At 38.2% G+C, this 13,930-nt stretch overlaps 1 protein-coding gene across 1 annotated transcript in view; it reads right to left on the bottom strand.

Moving 5' to 3' along the window:
- LOC146316500 (solute carrier family 23 member 2) overlaps positions 1–13,376 on the bottom strand; it is a 54,848-nt gene extending 41,472 nt beyond the window's left edge. Inside the window, exons 1-2 of the mRNA XM_084734073.1 lie at positions 13,305–13,376; positions 823–975 (exon numbers count right to left, since the gene is read on the bottom strand). Of these exons, the coding sequence (XP_084590199.1) occupies positions 823–975; positions 13,305–13,376 (225 nt within the window). The remainder of the gene's footprint in view (positions 1–822; positions 976–13,304) is intronic.
- Between the last annotated feature and the right edge of the window lie 554 nt (positions 13,377–13,930).

Raw genomic sequence — 13,930 nt, 5'->3', positions numbered from 1 at the left:
AACATGACAGCACGGCCGTCGTTGGCGTGGAGGCGTAAAAAGCAGCTTGGTCAATAATATGGGATGGCTCAAAGTTTGAGAAACACCACAGGCTTGGCTCTCATGTTTACAGTAATAAGCATAGCTCGCTCTCACTCTCTCTCATCTCACTCAGCTTGTCAAACACAGCAGCTTGGTGCCTCTATGCTTCAAACTATGACACTGTAGTACTCTTTCTGGAGGCGCATGTCCAGCATTATATTTTAAATGCCATCAGACTACAGTTTGTAAAACGTGCAGGTCAATTATAGAAGGAGACAACACAACTTCCAGCTTCTTTTGATATTGTTGTGCAAAGAACAGTAAGGCTCTGCTGTTAAAATGGCATAACATTTGGTGAAGAGCCTATTATGACTTGATCTGGGCTTGAAACTCAAAGTTTAGGACTTCGGACTTGAACGCAAAGTCTGGAGACTTACAAAATGGTGACTTGGTCCTCCCTAAGCTAGCAGCCCAGCACCAAACAGTGGGCAAAGTTATCAGCCAGCTAGCTGTTGTTGAAACAGCAGCTTAGTTAGTAAAAAGAGCCAGATATTCTTAGGAGTTGTTGGAGTTCAGAACAGAGCTAAAACAAGAGTGAATATTGATCTTACATTCACCAGGTGGACAGAAACATGACTACATTTGAATGCCAATGTTGCAGTTTGATCATAGCAACTTCAGACTTGAGTTTTCTGTTTAAAATCAAAGAAAGTGGCTTTAAAGAAGGATCTCTGCAACACTTCAGTTTATGGAAGAGAAATACTATCACACTGGACCAAACAAGCCATGAGATTAATTTACCTGGAAGCCGAGCAGAATGCAGAGGTACCACGGTGGCCTGTCATTGAGGGCGTAAACCAAATCTACACCTTTGTCCACCGTCTCCTCCAGGGCCTCTGTGTGTGGCTCCTCAATGTCAACTGTCAGCTCTGGCTGCTCATCAGTGTCTTTACCCTTAGAAAGAAGCACAGCAAAGGCATGCAAGTCGTTAATTCATCACATTTATCATTACATTTATCCAAGCAACATCAAATAAAAAGCTATATTTTCTTAAGAATTCAGGTTTAATTCCATCCAGACTGTTTGGACGCCAACTCACAGAATTTCCTGACAACACAAACATACATAACTTAAACCAGTCACTCACTGTTGCATACCGGCACATACCAAATACCCTCATCGAGCCAAAGGTTTCTTAAAGGTTTTGTTTTTTCTTTGTCTTTAAAACTGAGGATAGTTAAGGGAAAGCCTTATATCTCGATTTAGAGCTGTTAGTTTTGTTTAACTCAGATGAGACACATAAATACTGGGCATGCGCAATGGAACTAATGTGAGTTATTGCGTGCTGAATGTCCATGTGGGCGATAGTGGAAGGCACATGGGGTGAGCATCATATGGTCAAAATCAAAATGCTGTCAAAGGTGCCTGAAACTGGGCAGCTATGGTTGGCCACAAAGATAACATTTTTGGCTGTTCACAGCAATGTATAAATCCATTTATTCTTTGAAAGACAGAGGAATGTTGCAATATGACTGAGTTTGCTGAGTTTGGATCCAACTTATTGAGAGTTGTTGGATTCAGATGAAGATGTTTGGACAGCTGTTGTTAAGTGAACTAAGAGAAATTTACTTTGTTGCCACTGTTATAAGTGGTGCCAGAGTAAAGTATATAGTTCTGCATTGTGTTAATTACATGTTTTGTTTGCTATGTATGTGTGCAGGTTTAAATATGCATGAAAATTGTTGTTAAGTTTGCATTAATTTGAATAAAGTTAATGTCATGTCTGTAAGGTAATAGCTTGCATGGAAAAAACAAACTACACAAAACTGCAAAGAACCTTAATTTAAAGCCACAAGTTTTAAATGGTTGCAGCCAACCCACTCTCACTCCCAATGCATTGTGGCAGCTCCATCAGTGCCCCTATATGGTCCAAATTATGATACTCTAGGTACTCCTCTCACGTCACTTCCGAAAAAGGCCCTAAAGCGCTGTTTTGATGTACCAGTCAAACAAACACGAGTTTCACCCAGGAGACCGGGTTTGAATCACATTAAGTAAATTCAGATTGAATTTGAAAAGACATGTTGAAGTAGTGTTGTAATGATTCAAAACAAATCCACTTTTCTAGTCAAATTAACTTGATATTAATTCAATTGTACTTGAAAAAAACATGTTCAGTAAGCTTAAGATATTCAGTTGAACCTGCAACTCTCCTGACACACTGACAAGCACCACAAACAAATTTAATTTACTTTTACATTTTCTCAATTTTTGTTTTTCATTTCACCTTAAGAGCTTATACTGTAGCTGCTCCTGCTGGAACTAATTGTTCTAGCATTGACACAATGGTAATATGTGAAACTGCTTCCAGTGAATTTGTAAGGGGTTGGGACTGATTTCACTACTAACCTTTGTCACGTTTTGCAGTGTTTTCATTGTGGTGAAAACCAGCAACATGACTTATCTTACAGAGCATTAGACACACACCAGTGTTTCATCATATATGATTGTTAGAGCTATAAAAAAGGTGCTTTTTTAAGTCTCAAACATTGCATGCTGGGAAGGCTGCTAATATGCTGATCATGAAATCAGAAACCAAATTGAAGTTGTTTGAACTCTGTACAGCACATTCACACAACTCCTCATTTCAAGTCAAATGACTTCAAGTTTGAAGAACTCCTGTTTTTTTTTTTTTTCTTTAAAGATATTTTTTGGGCTTTTTGCCTTTATTGATAGCGAAAGCTGAAGGTATGACAGGAAAGGGGGGTGAAGATAGAGGGGATGACACGCAGCAAATGAGCCGAAGGCAGGATTTGAACCGGTGGCCGCTGCAGAGGACTAACAGCCTCAATACATGGTGCGCACGCCCTACCGACTGAGCTATAGGGGCGCCCCACAACTCCTGTTTTTAAGTTCTAAAGTGATCTGAAAATAAATACTAGAAATGTATATTGTATATTCATGCATATTAGTTGATTCCACTTAATTCCTGTATGATTTTTTAAACACACAAGTATAAAAGAAAAAAATATTTCTATGTCCATATAGTGTGACATAAAATCTTGTCAGCTGCTCGGGTACATGAGGATAGCAACTGCATCAACATGGACATTTAGATTAGGGTGACCAGATGTCCTGAAAAATTCAGGACAGTCCTGAATCCCATCCGTTTTGTCTTGAAAATGAATTGATAATATGAACAATGTTTTTTAAATTTGTCAGAGTAACATTGTGGTTAGGCTATCATATAATAGAACGTGCAGCCAGAACTGCAGGGGAAATCTGGGGGAAATATCTAAAAGACAATGTGTTGGTAGCTGCTGAAAGGACATTAAAAAAGACTGTTATATGCCTGTCACCTGTGCCAGAACAATGTGCTTCATATCGTCTTCATAATCTGTAAATGATCTTCATGATGCATTAATAACAAATTATGTTAATATATATTATTCTATTTTAATCCCACTGTGCCAAATTTCACCCATTTTTATGTGGTCAGCCTAGATGCATGCATGTTACCTCTGTGTTCACTGCTGTCCATGTTAGGTGTCCATTTAAGGGGTGTAAGTCTGTTTTATAGCTCACCAGGAAATTATTTTCCAGTATTTCTATGGATTAATAAAATGTCACTATATCTAATAGCTTTCTTATCCTCATGCAGCAGCTGCCAGTTGTCTGAAAAGTCAAAGGGAAAGTTGTATTCAAGTTTAACAAGCAGGGAAAATTTACTGAGGTCTGGACCTCTGTGCCCTTATTCAGGTCTGACTGCCTTTCAGATGTCTCAAACAAGACGCTGACAGAGACAGAGGTTGTCTTCCCATTGGGATGACATAAATGTGTGTGGTGGTAATATGTCATTTAGGCAACACTTTGATGTAAAATACCGTACAAGTTATGTGACATATCACTCCCTCCCTGTTCATGTTGTCAGAGGTAAAGTCATTAAGTCATTGCTAGATTCACCTCAATTTACTCTTCCAAATTCAAAAAGAACCTTGGAACAATTTGTATTTGTTCTACACTTAATCTACTTGAAATGATCTTGCTCCTGGAAAGATATGTTTTTATGTCCATTTCAGTCAGTTTAGTTTGATCAAACACAGGATAAGTCAGGGGAATGAGAGAAAACTTGATATTAAGTGTGGTCCTCTGGTGTCCATCACTAAGAAGTCTGGTGTTCTTCCCACCAGCCAAAGACAGATAGAGGACGTCAGCTGGTTTAGTGTGGAGAGAAATACAGACTCAAGTTTTATACATTTGTAGTTGATGATTTATAAATAAAATGTGGTTGGTAAAGTATGACCATGTATATCTGGCTGATGTGACAAAAACAGTGCAGTTAGTGAGGCTGTCAAAATAAAAACTGATACTTTTCTGTTTTATGTAAATCATACTGACAACTTTACATAACTGTGCCTAAAAGCCAGGTTTCCAGTCTCAAAACACGGGAATTATGTTAGTGGATAGTGAAACAGATTTGCGATAATTTACTAAAGAATCTAAAATACATCCATCAATATTTATGAAACTTATTTCACTCCAGAGACTGGATTTGGTCATAGGTGTGAAGGCTTCAATGCAGGTTTTTATGGGCGTTTCTTTGGCAACCTTTGGAAAAAAGTGATGATGTGGATGTGAGCATAACTTGCACTATGATTATTATTACAGACTGATCTTTTAAAGGCAGAATGCAGGATGCTGTTTTGTGAACATTCATAGCTCCTCCTCCCGCGCTCAACGACACCTGAAGCGTACTTTAGAAAGCTGCCTAAGCTAAGCTAAGTAGCTACATTCTGCCTTTTAGGGCCACCCGATATGTGAGACTAGGTGCTGTCTTCAAATGCAACGAGGTCAACTCCATCTTAAAACCGGTCACATGGGACAGATCAATATCCTGTGGGTTTCTACAAACACTTCTGCGGATGCTTTGAGGCTGTTTGAAGTGTAAGTGCGTCCGGTGAGGTTGTTACATCAAGCATCAACACCGCAAAGTACCAGAATAACACATTTGGCTGATGTTTGATGCCATAAAGTTTCTGCCCTATGTTTTCTTTAGGCCCTATTGTATACTTTCTATTATATACTTGTGTATTGCAGTATATGATGGGATACCCCATGAGACCATGAGCTGTCTTCAAATGCAAAGAGGTCAGTTCCCTCTTAACACAGTCCACATGGGACAGATCAGTTTCCAAAGGGTTTGTTCAAACTCTTTCAAGAATGTGTTTGTTTGAAGTGTAAGCGAGTATGTAGATAAGGTATTCAAGGCAGTGTTTTAAAGCTGGAAGAGGTGGGGGATTAGGTAGAGACATGTGAGATGACACTGGACGGACAAGGTGTAACAAATTCCAAGGTAATATTGTGGAAAATGTCAAAAAAAAAAAAGAAAAATTTACAAAAACTTTTTTAAAAGTGTAAACAAGCAACAGTTCTGATTATTCCCTCCCAAATCAAAATGAGGACAAATTAATGGGAGTCTGAGTTCCACAACCACATCCCTCTCCCCATTCTCAGTTTGAAGGCTGGATGTAACATTTCTGTCCTGTCTACTGTGATAATTTAAGTCAAGTCCATTTTGTTTATGTGGCACCAAATCGCAACAGAAGTTATCGCAGGACATTTCACTTTATAATATTATTTACAGAGACACAAAAATTCCAACTATAAGCAAGCACTAAGGTGACAATGGTGAGGAAAACCTTCCTTTTCAGAGGAAGAAACCCCAGACAGAACCAGGCTTTAGGGTGGGTGGCCATCTGCTCTGACAATAAAATACAGAAAATTTGCTTACACCTCAAAATGGTTTTTAAAAGCACCAGTAGCATTTCTCAGTCCACAGAACGCCACAGTTAAAGGCTAAGGCTTGAGGGTCCCAGTAGCTCACCTGGTGGAGTGTGTGCCCCATGTACAGAGGCTGAGTAACCTGCAGAATCTTGGGTGTGTTTCTAACCTGGAGCTCTTTGCTGCATGTCTCCCCCCTTTCCTGTCACTACAGCTGTTCTACCCAATAAAACCTTAAAAGCCCAACAGAATAATCTTAGCCCTGAAGATGAACTGGCGACTTGTCCAGGGTGTATCCCGGCTCTCACCCAATGTCAGCTAGGATAGGCTCCAGCCCCCTGCGACCCTTCAAGGATAAGTGGTTACGGACAATGAATGAATGAATGAATGAGAATAAGCTTTTAAAAAAAGACTAAGGTGAAATAACCTTTTGAAACTTTTAAATTAGTCTTAAATTGGTAAATGTTTTCAACACATCCTCATACTTAAAAGACAGAATAGGTTGATTGCCAGTAACTACAAAAACTACCTATCTGACCAGTAAAGAGTCCTGAGGCGTACTTGACCCTAACTATGTTCGCAACTGCTTGATTCTGCTGGTACACATGGCTGCCTCACATTATGGCTGTACCACAGCCACCAGAACTCTGCTCCACAGAGTTGTTTTATCAAAGATATCAATATATCGATAAATATTGCTGTGTCGATACTCTGGTACCAGGTACATTTTCTTGCTCTCTTTTCTCTTTGACAGCAAGTTGACACACATGACTGTGGTGACCACAGCTCCCCTCCTCTAACTTACCCACCTCTTCCTCACATCACTCATCTCATTTGCTATATCTGTTGTCATGGTATGGCCTGATTATTATTTTTTTTTGGTATCAAATATCAATATTTTTCAAAGTCTTGCATCAATATTAAAAATTATTGTGACAACACAGAGAATAAGCGCCAAGTCTGTTTTGAAGGATGACGCGTCAAGCTGCACGGAGCAGACTAAATGTGGACAGGAAGTCAGATGCAGAAACGGCAAAGAGAATCTGGTCAGTTTTAAAAATAAAACACCCTGTGCAGACTCGCAATCATAAAGACAAACAAAAAAGAAACTATTTGACTAAGTAGCTGACTTACCCAGGGTAAAAGCACAAAAAGCAAGAAAAATCCAGGACCAAATAAAATAAACATAGCAAGTAAAAAATAATGCAAAATGGACCGTTTTTGAGCCACAGCCTGCTGGTGGAACATGCAGTTGTGTGGGGGACAGATCAAAACCGTGGCACAGATGCAACATGCCCTGTGGAAAGGTTAATCCAGGGTTAAACATGTGGGTCATCATTCATCCCTAACAAAATGTGGTAAAATCTTTATTTAAAGGGAAAGGGTGGTGCCTTGACCACCCGGTCGTGTACATAAGGGCTCTGCACTGCCTTTGCACTATGGCGGTGTTTATATAAATGTTGGTGCTGACTGGGTAACACCTCTGACACACCCACCAAATGATAGAAAATACACTTCAAAACCAATTACACACCCTCCCAAGAAAACACGTTCCACCCGAAAACCATGGCAAAGCGGTGCACATTGTTTTCACATCGAACATGCCTGTTAGTCATGCTGAAGTACTTGCGTAGTTTAAGACACCAAAACTACTTGGTGAGGTTTAGGAAAAGATTTTTCATTTTCTTTTCTTTTTCAGAAAATACTTAATTGATCATCCATGACTGATGTCTCATGCTCAGTGTGCTGAGATCATACAGTATCAGTAAAATTTAACAGTGTCTGGACTATTCCATCATCCTGCTCACTGGATGCCTCAAGTATTACACACTAAACACCAAATAACATCCACACTGAATTTAAGCCACATGCCTCAGCTTTTGCTCAGAAACTGGTATTCAGTCAAAGAAAAAACCATGTTGTAAGCATCCACCCAATGCATCTGTCTCACACAAGAGTCACATGACAGAAATGGACCATGCAAATGCAGACCCATCTGCATCACATTTGGTTTCTGTCTTTGATTTAGTTGCACACCACAAAGGTCTCAGCAGGTAGTCTGCGCGGACGTTTGTTTCAGGGATTATGTAGCCATTTGCTTCCATCTAGTGGTTACACACCTGCACTCCAGCGACCACAAAAGAAGAGACCATGTAAGCGCTGGAAATGTAACCTCTATAAGTTCCCTTATATAAAGTCTTAGTTCACCTACATGACCTCACAGAAAAGCAAACAAACCAGAAACATTTTCTCACTCACATTTGATAGTATACAGACAGTCTAGATGATTATACCGTGGTTTTATTTGTTTATATTTGGGGATATTACCTCTTTAAATCAACATTTCTAGCAACTGTGTCCCTGTTACTCTGGATGATCCACCGAACTCTTTGTGAACAGTTTTAACTACTTTCTACCAAAAAAAAACAGTTCCTATGAAAACTTTTACTGTGTTTTCTGTGGATTATCTGGAATAAGTGGGACACTTCTATCTCAATTTCATTTCAGTCACAGCAGAAAGATGGATCATCTCAAAAGCCAAGGGGTCTAACACTGACCACATAATTATAATTTTCTTGGTTTGACTACAGCTGGGGACACTTGCTACCTGTCATCACAAATCTGTGAGCCAAAAAATGACTTGAGGAATGAAACAGGACCAGATTATCTTATTAAATATTTATCCAGGCTTGGGACATAATAGATTACATATAAATGGATTACATAATCAGGATAATTTAAAAAAGGTTACAGGAGTGCAACACTTCATGAGTCTCACAACACCACGCTGGTCTCGAGTGAAACCAGAACTAATTCTACAGTTGGTGATTCTTTATCATCGCCTCTAATGAAAAAAAATAAATGCTTCATTGGGTGGAAAATGGGCCATAATTTGTCTTTAAACTAGAAAAGAGGAGCAACATCACAGCACAGTGACAGTTCTGCATTCCAGACATAACCTAAAGAAACAATTAAAGGTAAGACCGTCTGCTAACGTTAGCTACACAGAAAACCTGTTTTGATTTCAATTTAGATAGACTGACATCAGCTATGGTGGTTGTTTAAAAGTGATGATGTTCAGAAGTGAACAGCATTGTAGTCAGAGAAGCAAATATTTGAATTTGGCATGGTTTCTTAATCTATGATGGCTTATCATGGTCATTTTATGATTTATTGCAGTAAATATATTAAATTTTTCTCTTTTAAGTTCCTAATTTGATGATGTGATGCCCAGTAGTCACCACATCTATCAGATAAAAACAGCAGAGTAAAAAGCCAGCTACACTATTTTCTTCTAAAATTGAACAAAACTTATGTCATAAAAAAAAAACTCAATTGAAACCAGTACCTGGAAACTCCTGACAGACAAACAGATGGTACTAAAAGTGTAGCTAATCATCACTGGTGGCCAGTGTGATCTTTCAACGTGCAGCATCATGTGCTGAGATGTGTGCCTTCCACGTCACAGATGTAACAGTATCTGTGCTTTGGATGATCTTCAGGAGGCTCTTCTAGTCGGTGACTGTAAAACCTGCTGATGTAAACTAAAGAACTGGTTCAATGATGCTCTCAGGGTTTTAGTTTCCAGATCAATGGTTGTCTCTGTTGGCTTGGATTCCTTGCTTCAAACTGAGGCTAACACCTCAACCCTCTTTTCTTACAGTATTGATTTAGATTGTTAATGTGAAGTATGTTCATATCATGAAATATAAGTGTTGTTGACAGACTGATCAGAAGTTTCATCTGCAGGGGAAACTGTGCTTAGCTACTTCCTATTCATATTTAAATCTAGAGGTCAAAGAGGTTGGCCTATTTCATCCCTCGCTCGGCCATTATCTTGTTTTTTTTATTTTTCAAAAGTAATATTTACATATGCACACTAGTTGACTACTGGTTGATGTGATGAGTAGTCCATTCCTAGCAGCCTGTAGCTGTGGAGTTCACAACCAAACACTCATGTTCAACTTGCGTGCAAAGCATCCAACCTTACTCTGAGGTCAAGCCTCCTCAGGCACCGATAAAGCTGATACAAATGCAGCAATTCAATATTTGACCATTTATTTCATGTTTGACGTTGCTAGGTATTCTTCTGTGCTGCCCTCACCTTGATACTAAAACCACATCTCTATTAAGTATCAAACCAGTATTTCGCATATTTTCTCCTCTATCTCCTTCACTCTAAAGTGTGACATTGTTTAGTGACACCTTGTGGTGAATAGTAGAAAAGCAGTTTAACAAAGCGATCCTCAATTTTGACTGTGGACTCTGCAGTGGAGAATCCACAATAATCCTTCTATATCCTCCTCAATTTGACACAGTCTGTGAGTATAGCCGCAACTAGATAGTTCTGTATTAGTTGTAATGACTATTTTGATAGACATCTTTATTTTTGCATGTTTTACTGACCTTTTTGTTTGATGCTAGCAAGTCACATGTTAGTTGGTACCCAGTCAAAGAAAGCTAAGTGCATTTTGTGGTTACTTCTAATCATTTGAAGGACTTTCTTACCTTGGTGAATTATCTTATACCGATGTTATATAAAGTGGTCAAAAACAGGGACCATCTCCTGAAAATAGGGAAGTATGGCAGTATGATTGGATTTTTCAGTTTAAAACTAGGAATCTTTCACTTTCATTTTTCAATGCTCTACATGTGTTCCAACTAGAACGAAAGGCTAAAGGCTGTTTGAGGAGACAAGTCATGCAAATTGAGCTGTGCTGAGAACCTCTCTTTGTGAGACTTGCAGACTAGCAGATAACTGAGTTTGTTATTGATTTGCACACTCTCATACAAACATGCATGCACAAATATACATACAGTACATGCCATATTTAAGTAGTAAGTAAGTGTATATATGTACACACTATATATATATATATATATATATATATATATATATATATATATATATATATATATATATATATATACATATATATATATATATATATACATATATATGTATATATATATATATATATATATATTGTTGGTGACAAAACATGTTTTCTAGTCGTGTCATTTATATTCACAATCATTTACAGTGAGTAAAAATTAATGACTGTCAAAACACTACTTCCTATGTTAGGTAGGTTAAAAACAACCACCAGTGAGGAGATCAAGGGTCAGAGTTACTGTACCATGACAGTGTTCCACCATCCAGAGAATACTACAGAACAGAAATAAGAGATGTGAGCCATGCAGAGAAGTTTTTTCTTCTCGTGAAGTCAGCCTTTGTTTTTGGAGTTTAGCCCCCTTCCTCCAACGATACCTGAAACCCCTGAACCTCCTTGAATGAACTTCTGCTGGACTCAAAGCTGAACTGAAAAACAAAAGCTTACTTGTTGAAATGGCCAAAAAAAATGCCAAAAATAAATTTTCTTCCTTTGCACTGATGAGTTCTAAAGGTAACCCTGGTAGAGGAGCCGTTCTGTCTGTCAGGTGTAATGTGTCTAGAAATGTTATATCCATTTACAGTCACAGAACAACAATACAGGCATCTATATGCACAGTGAATAGCAGAGGTCAATGGTAACAGTAACTCATGGACTTAAACATAAATAATTCCATTATAATAAAATCTTAAAGGCATACAAACAGAGATCCTGCACTCTGCTTTCATGTCCTTGTTTTCTCATTATCTTGCTATGCTTGGGACACTTTACAAACCTAAAACATCAGTCAGTATTTGACATCCTGTGACTGAGACTCAACAATCAGCTGTCTTTCTGGTACGTTAACAAACAACTTGAACAAATCCTACTGATTCTACCTTTAAGTTATCAAACACAGGCATCTAAGAAAACCATGATTGCTGCATTTTATTATGGTTTTAATCAGTTATCCTCTATCTTTAGCCCACAGGGGTGACTGCTGGGATTTCTCATACGCTACGTTGTACATGCATTTGATGTTTTTAGCTCTAAACGCTGCAGAAAATCTTAGTAAGGCACTAAATAAGGATTTCAACTGTTAAAATCAAATCTTCCATAGGATTAGAATATCTGCAAGCGAGACGATGCATCTTGTATTTGTTTGAATGCAATATAATGTGTCCTCTATAGATTGAAGTGATACTGTGACCTTATTACCTTTTTAGTTTTGAAAATCTTTATTTCTGACACAGTTGTTAGAGAGGAGCAATACAGGATCACACTCTTAAATTATTTCTTAAAGGTCTTAAGTAGGTTTTAAACTGTACTAACTTAATTTTAGATGTGTTTAATGTATAACAAACTGATTTAAAGGGACAGTTCACCCCAAAATCCAAAATACATATTTTTCCCCTCTCCTGTTTTACCATGATTTGCAGAGTTTATTGGCCATAGAGATGTCTGCCTTTTCTTCAGTATAATAAAGACTAAATGGCACTTGGGTTGTGATGCTCAAGACACCCAAAAAACAAACAAACAAACAAACAAAAAAAAACTACTTTCTCTCTGCAGTAGAATCTACCAGAACTCTTTTACTTCTTATTGATGCTGAGCACCACAAACTGAGTGACATTTAGTCCAATTATATTGGAGTGAAGGTGGCATCTCTATGGCCAATATCTCCAAAACTCTGCAACTCATAGCAAAAAAAAAAAAAAAAAAAGATGGATGAACAGCACTGTCAATATGTCATTTTAATTTTGGGTTGATCGCTCCATTTAAAGAAAAAAACAACAACGCAGGGTTCAGAGTTCTAAAAAGGTTCTTGTGAAATATATTTACATACTCTTAGTCTAAAAAAATGAAACATGAAAACTTGATCTGGATATCAAGCTTGACTGATTTATTAAACATTTAAACCCTAATCCAACATCTGTGAATTCATTGTATACTTGAAGTCTCTGGACCTTTGTAGGAGTGTCAGGTAGGATACAATACAAGGATAATAATAATAAATGAGGCCCTGTGTCTCTGCCTGTATTATTTTTCAGATGTTGACAGACTGACGTGTTTGCCCATCTGCAGTTGAAGCTGTGTTGTTTGTTTGGATTTGCATTTTAATAAATTCTTCCGAGAAAAAAAGGGGGAAACACCCCCCCTGGACTCAGCTGTGTACACTTTATGCACACCCCATGCAGCCAGGCCTTTTTACTATACACAAACCACACATCCCCACTTCAATATTCTTTATGCAATTTCATGTTTTATGTAGGAGCATTTCTAATTTCAGCTTGGATTTCTTTGCTCTGTCTCAACTACACATACTTGAAACCATGCAATCGATTGGACTAAAATATCCCGTCTTTTGTGGAACACATGCACTCTTTGGTCATTTCACATTCCAGAGTGGCTTACATCTAATTCTTACTGCTGCAATGCAATAACACTGATTTACTCTTTCTCTTGGTCTCTAAGTAAGAGTGAAATAATAAGAAAGAAAAAAAACTTTTTATCATATAATTCTTTGTAAAAAGATTTGCATGTGACTGTTTTATCTCATATTCTCACTCAGTGTTTGATACATCAAACTGAACAATTAAGAAGGAATTAAGAAGTCACAATACTTACCCCGAATGCAGGATTGACTGTCCCCTGCTCCTTGACTCCCAGTTCAATTTTCTCCTCTGTAGCAAGACGCATTCTGGTAAAAAATGAGGCAAGGAGGTGTAAAGCTGCTTCTGAGGACCAAAGTGGACTCCACACAGATACACAAACACACACGCGATGGGAGTACAACTCTGAATGACCAAAGACCTCAGAGGACGTGAGCGCCCGCTTCACGTCACCAGGGAAACTGAGTACCACAGTCAAAAAGAGCGTGGCTCCGTTATTTTGTAATCTTCTCTCTGGCTCTGAAAAGTTTCTGGTCTGCTGCAAGGCAAATGTAGGCTTTAGTTACTCTGACTTGCGGTCATGTGCCTGCTGTTGTGTGACGATGGATCCTATGAGAGCAGACAGACACGTTTGTCACATGAATCTATAATTTGTCATACTAATTAAGATGCTCTTCTCCAATCAAAAGTTTGAGATAAGATATTTTGGAAGGAGGTTTCATTGTGTAGGATCCTGTTGATCAGCCAATGTTTTACTTGACTCTTGGCTGTTTTGACAGTTTGTTAAGATACAGTAGTTAACATGGACTGTACAATGTTTCATTCTGATGCTTTTTTAATTTTGATGATGAAATCGTCATT

This window comes from Lutjanus erythropterus, chromosome 13, assembly GCF_056507025.1.
Source record: "Lutjanus erythropterus isolate fLutEry1 chromosome 13, fLutEry1.hap2, whole genome shotgun sequence".
NCBI classification, from domain to species: domain Eukaryota; kingdom Metazoa; phylum Chordata; class Actinopteri; order Lutjaniformes; family Lutjanidae; genus Lutjanus; species Lutjanus erythropterus.
This window is presented reverse-complemented; position numbering and strand designations above follow the sequence as displayed.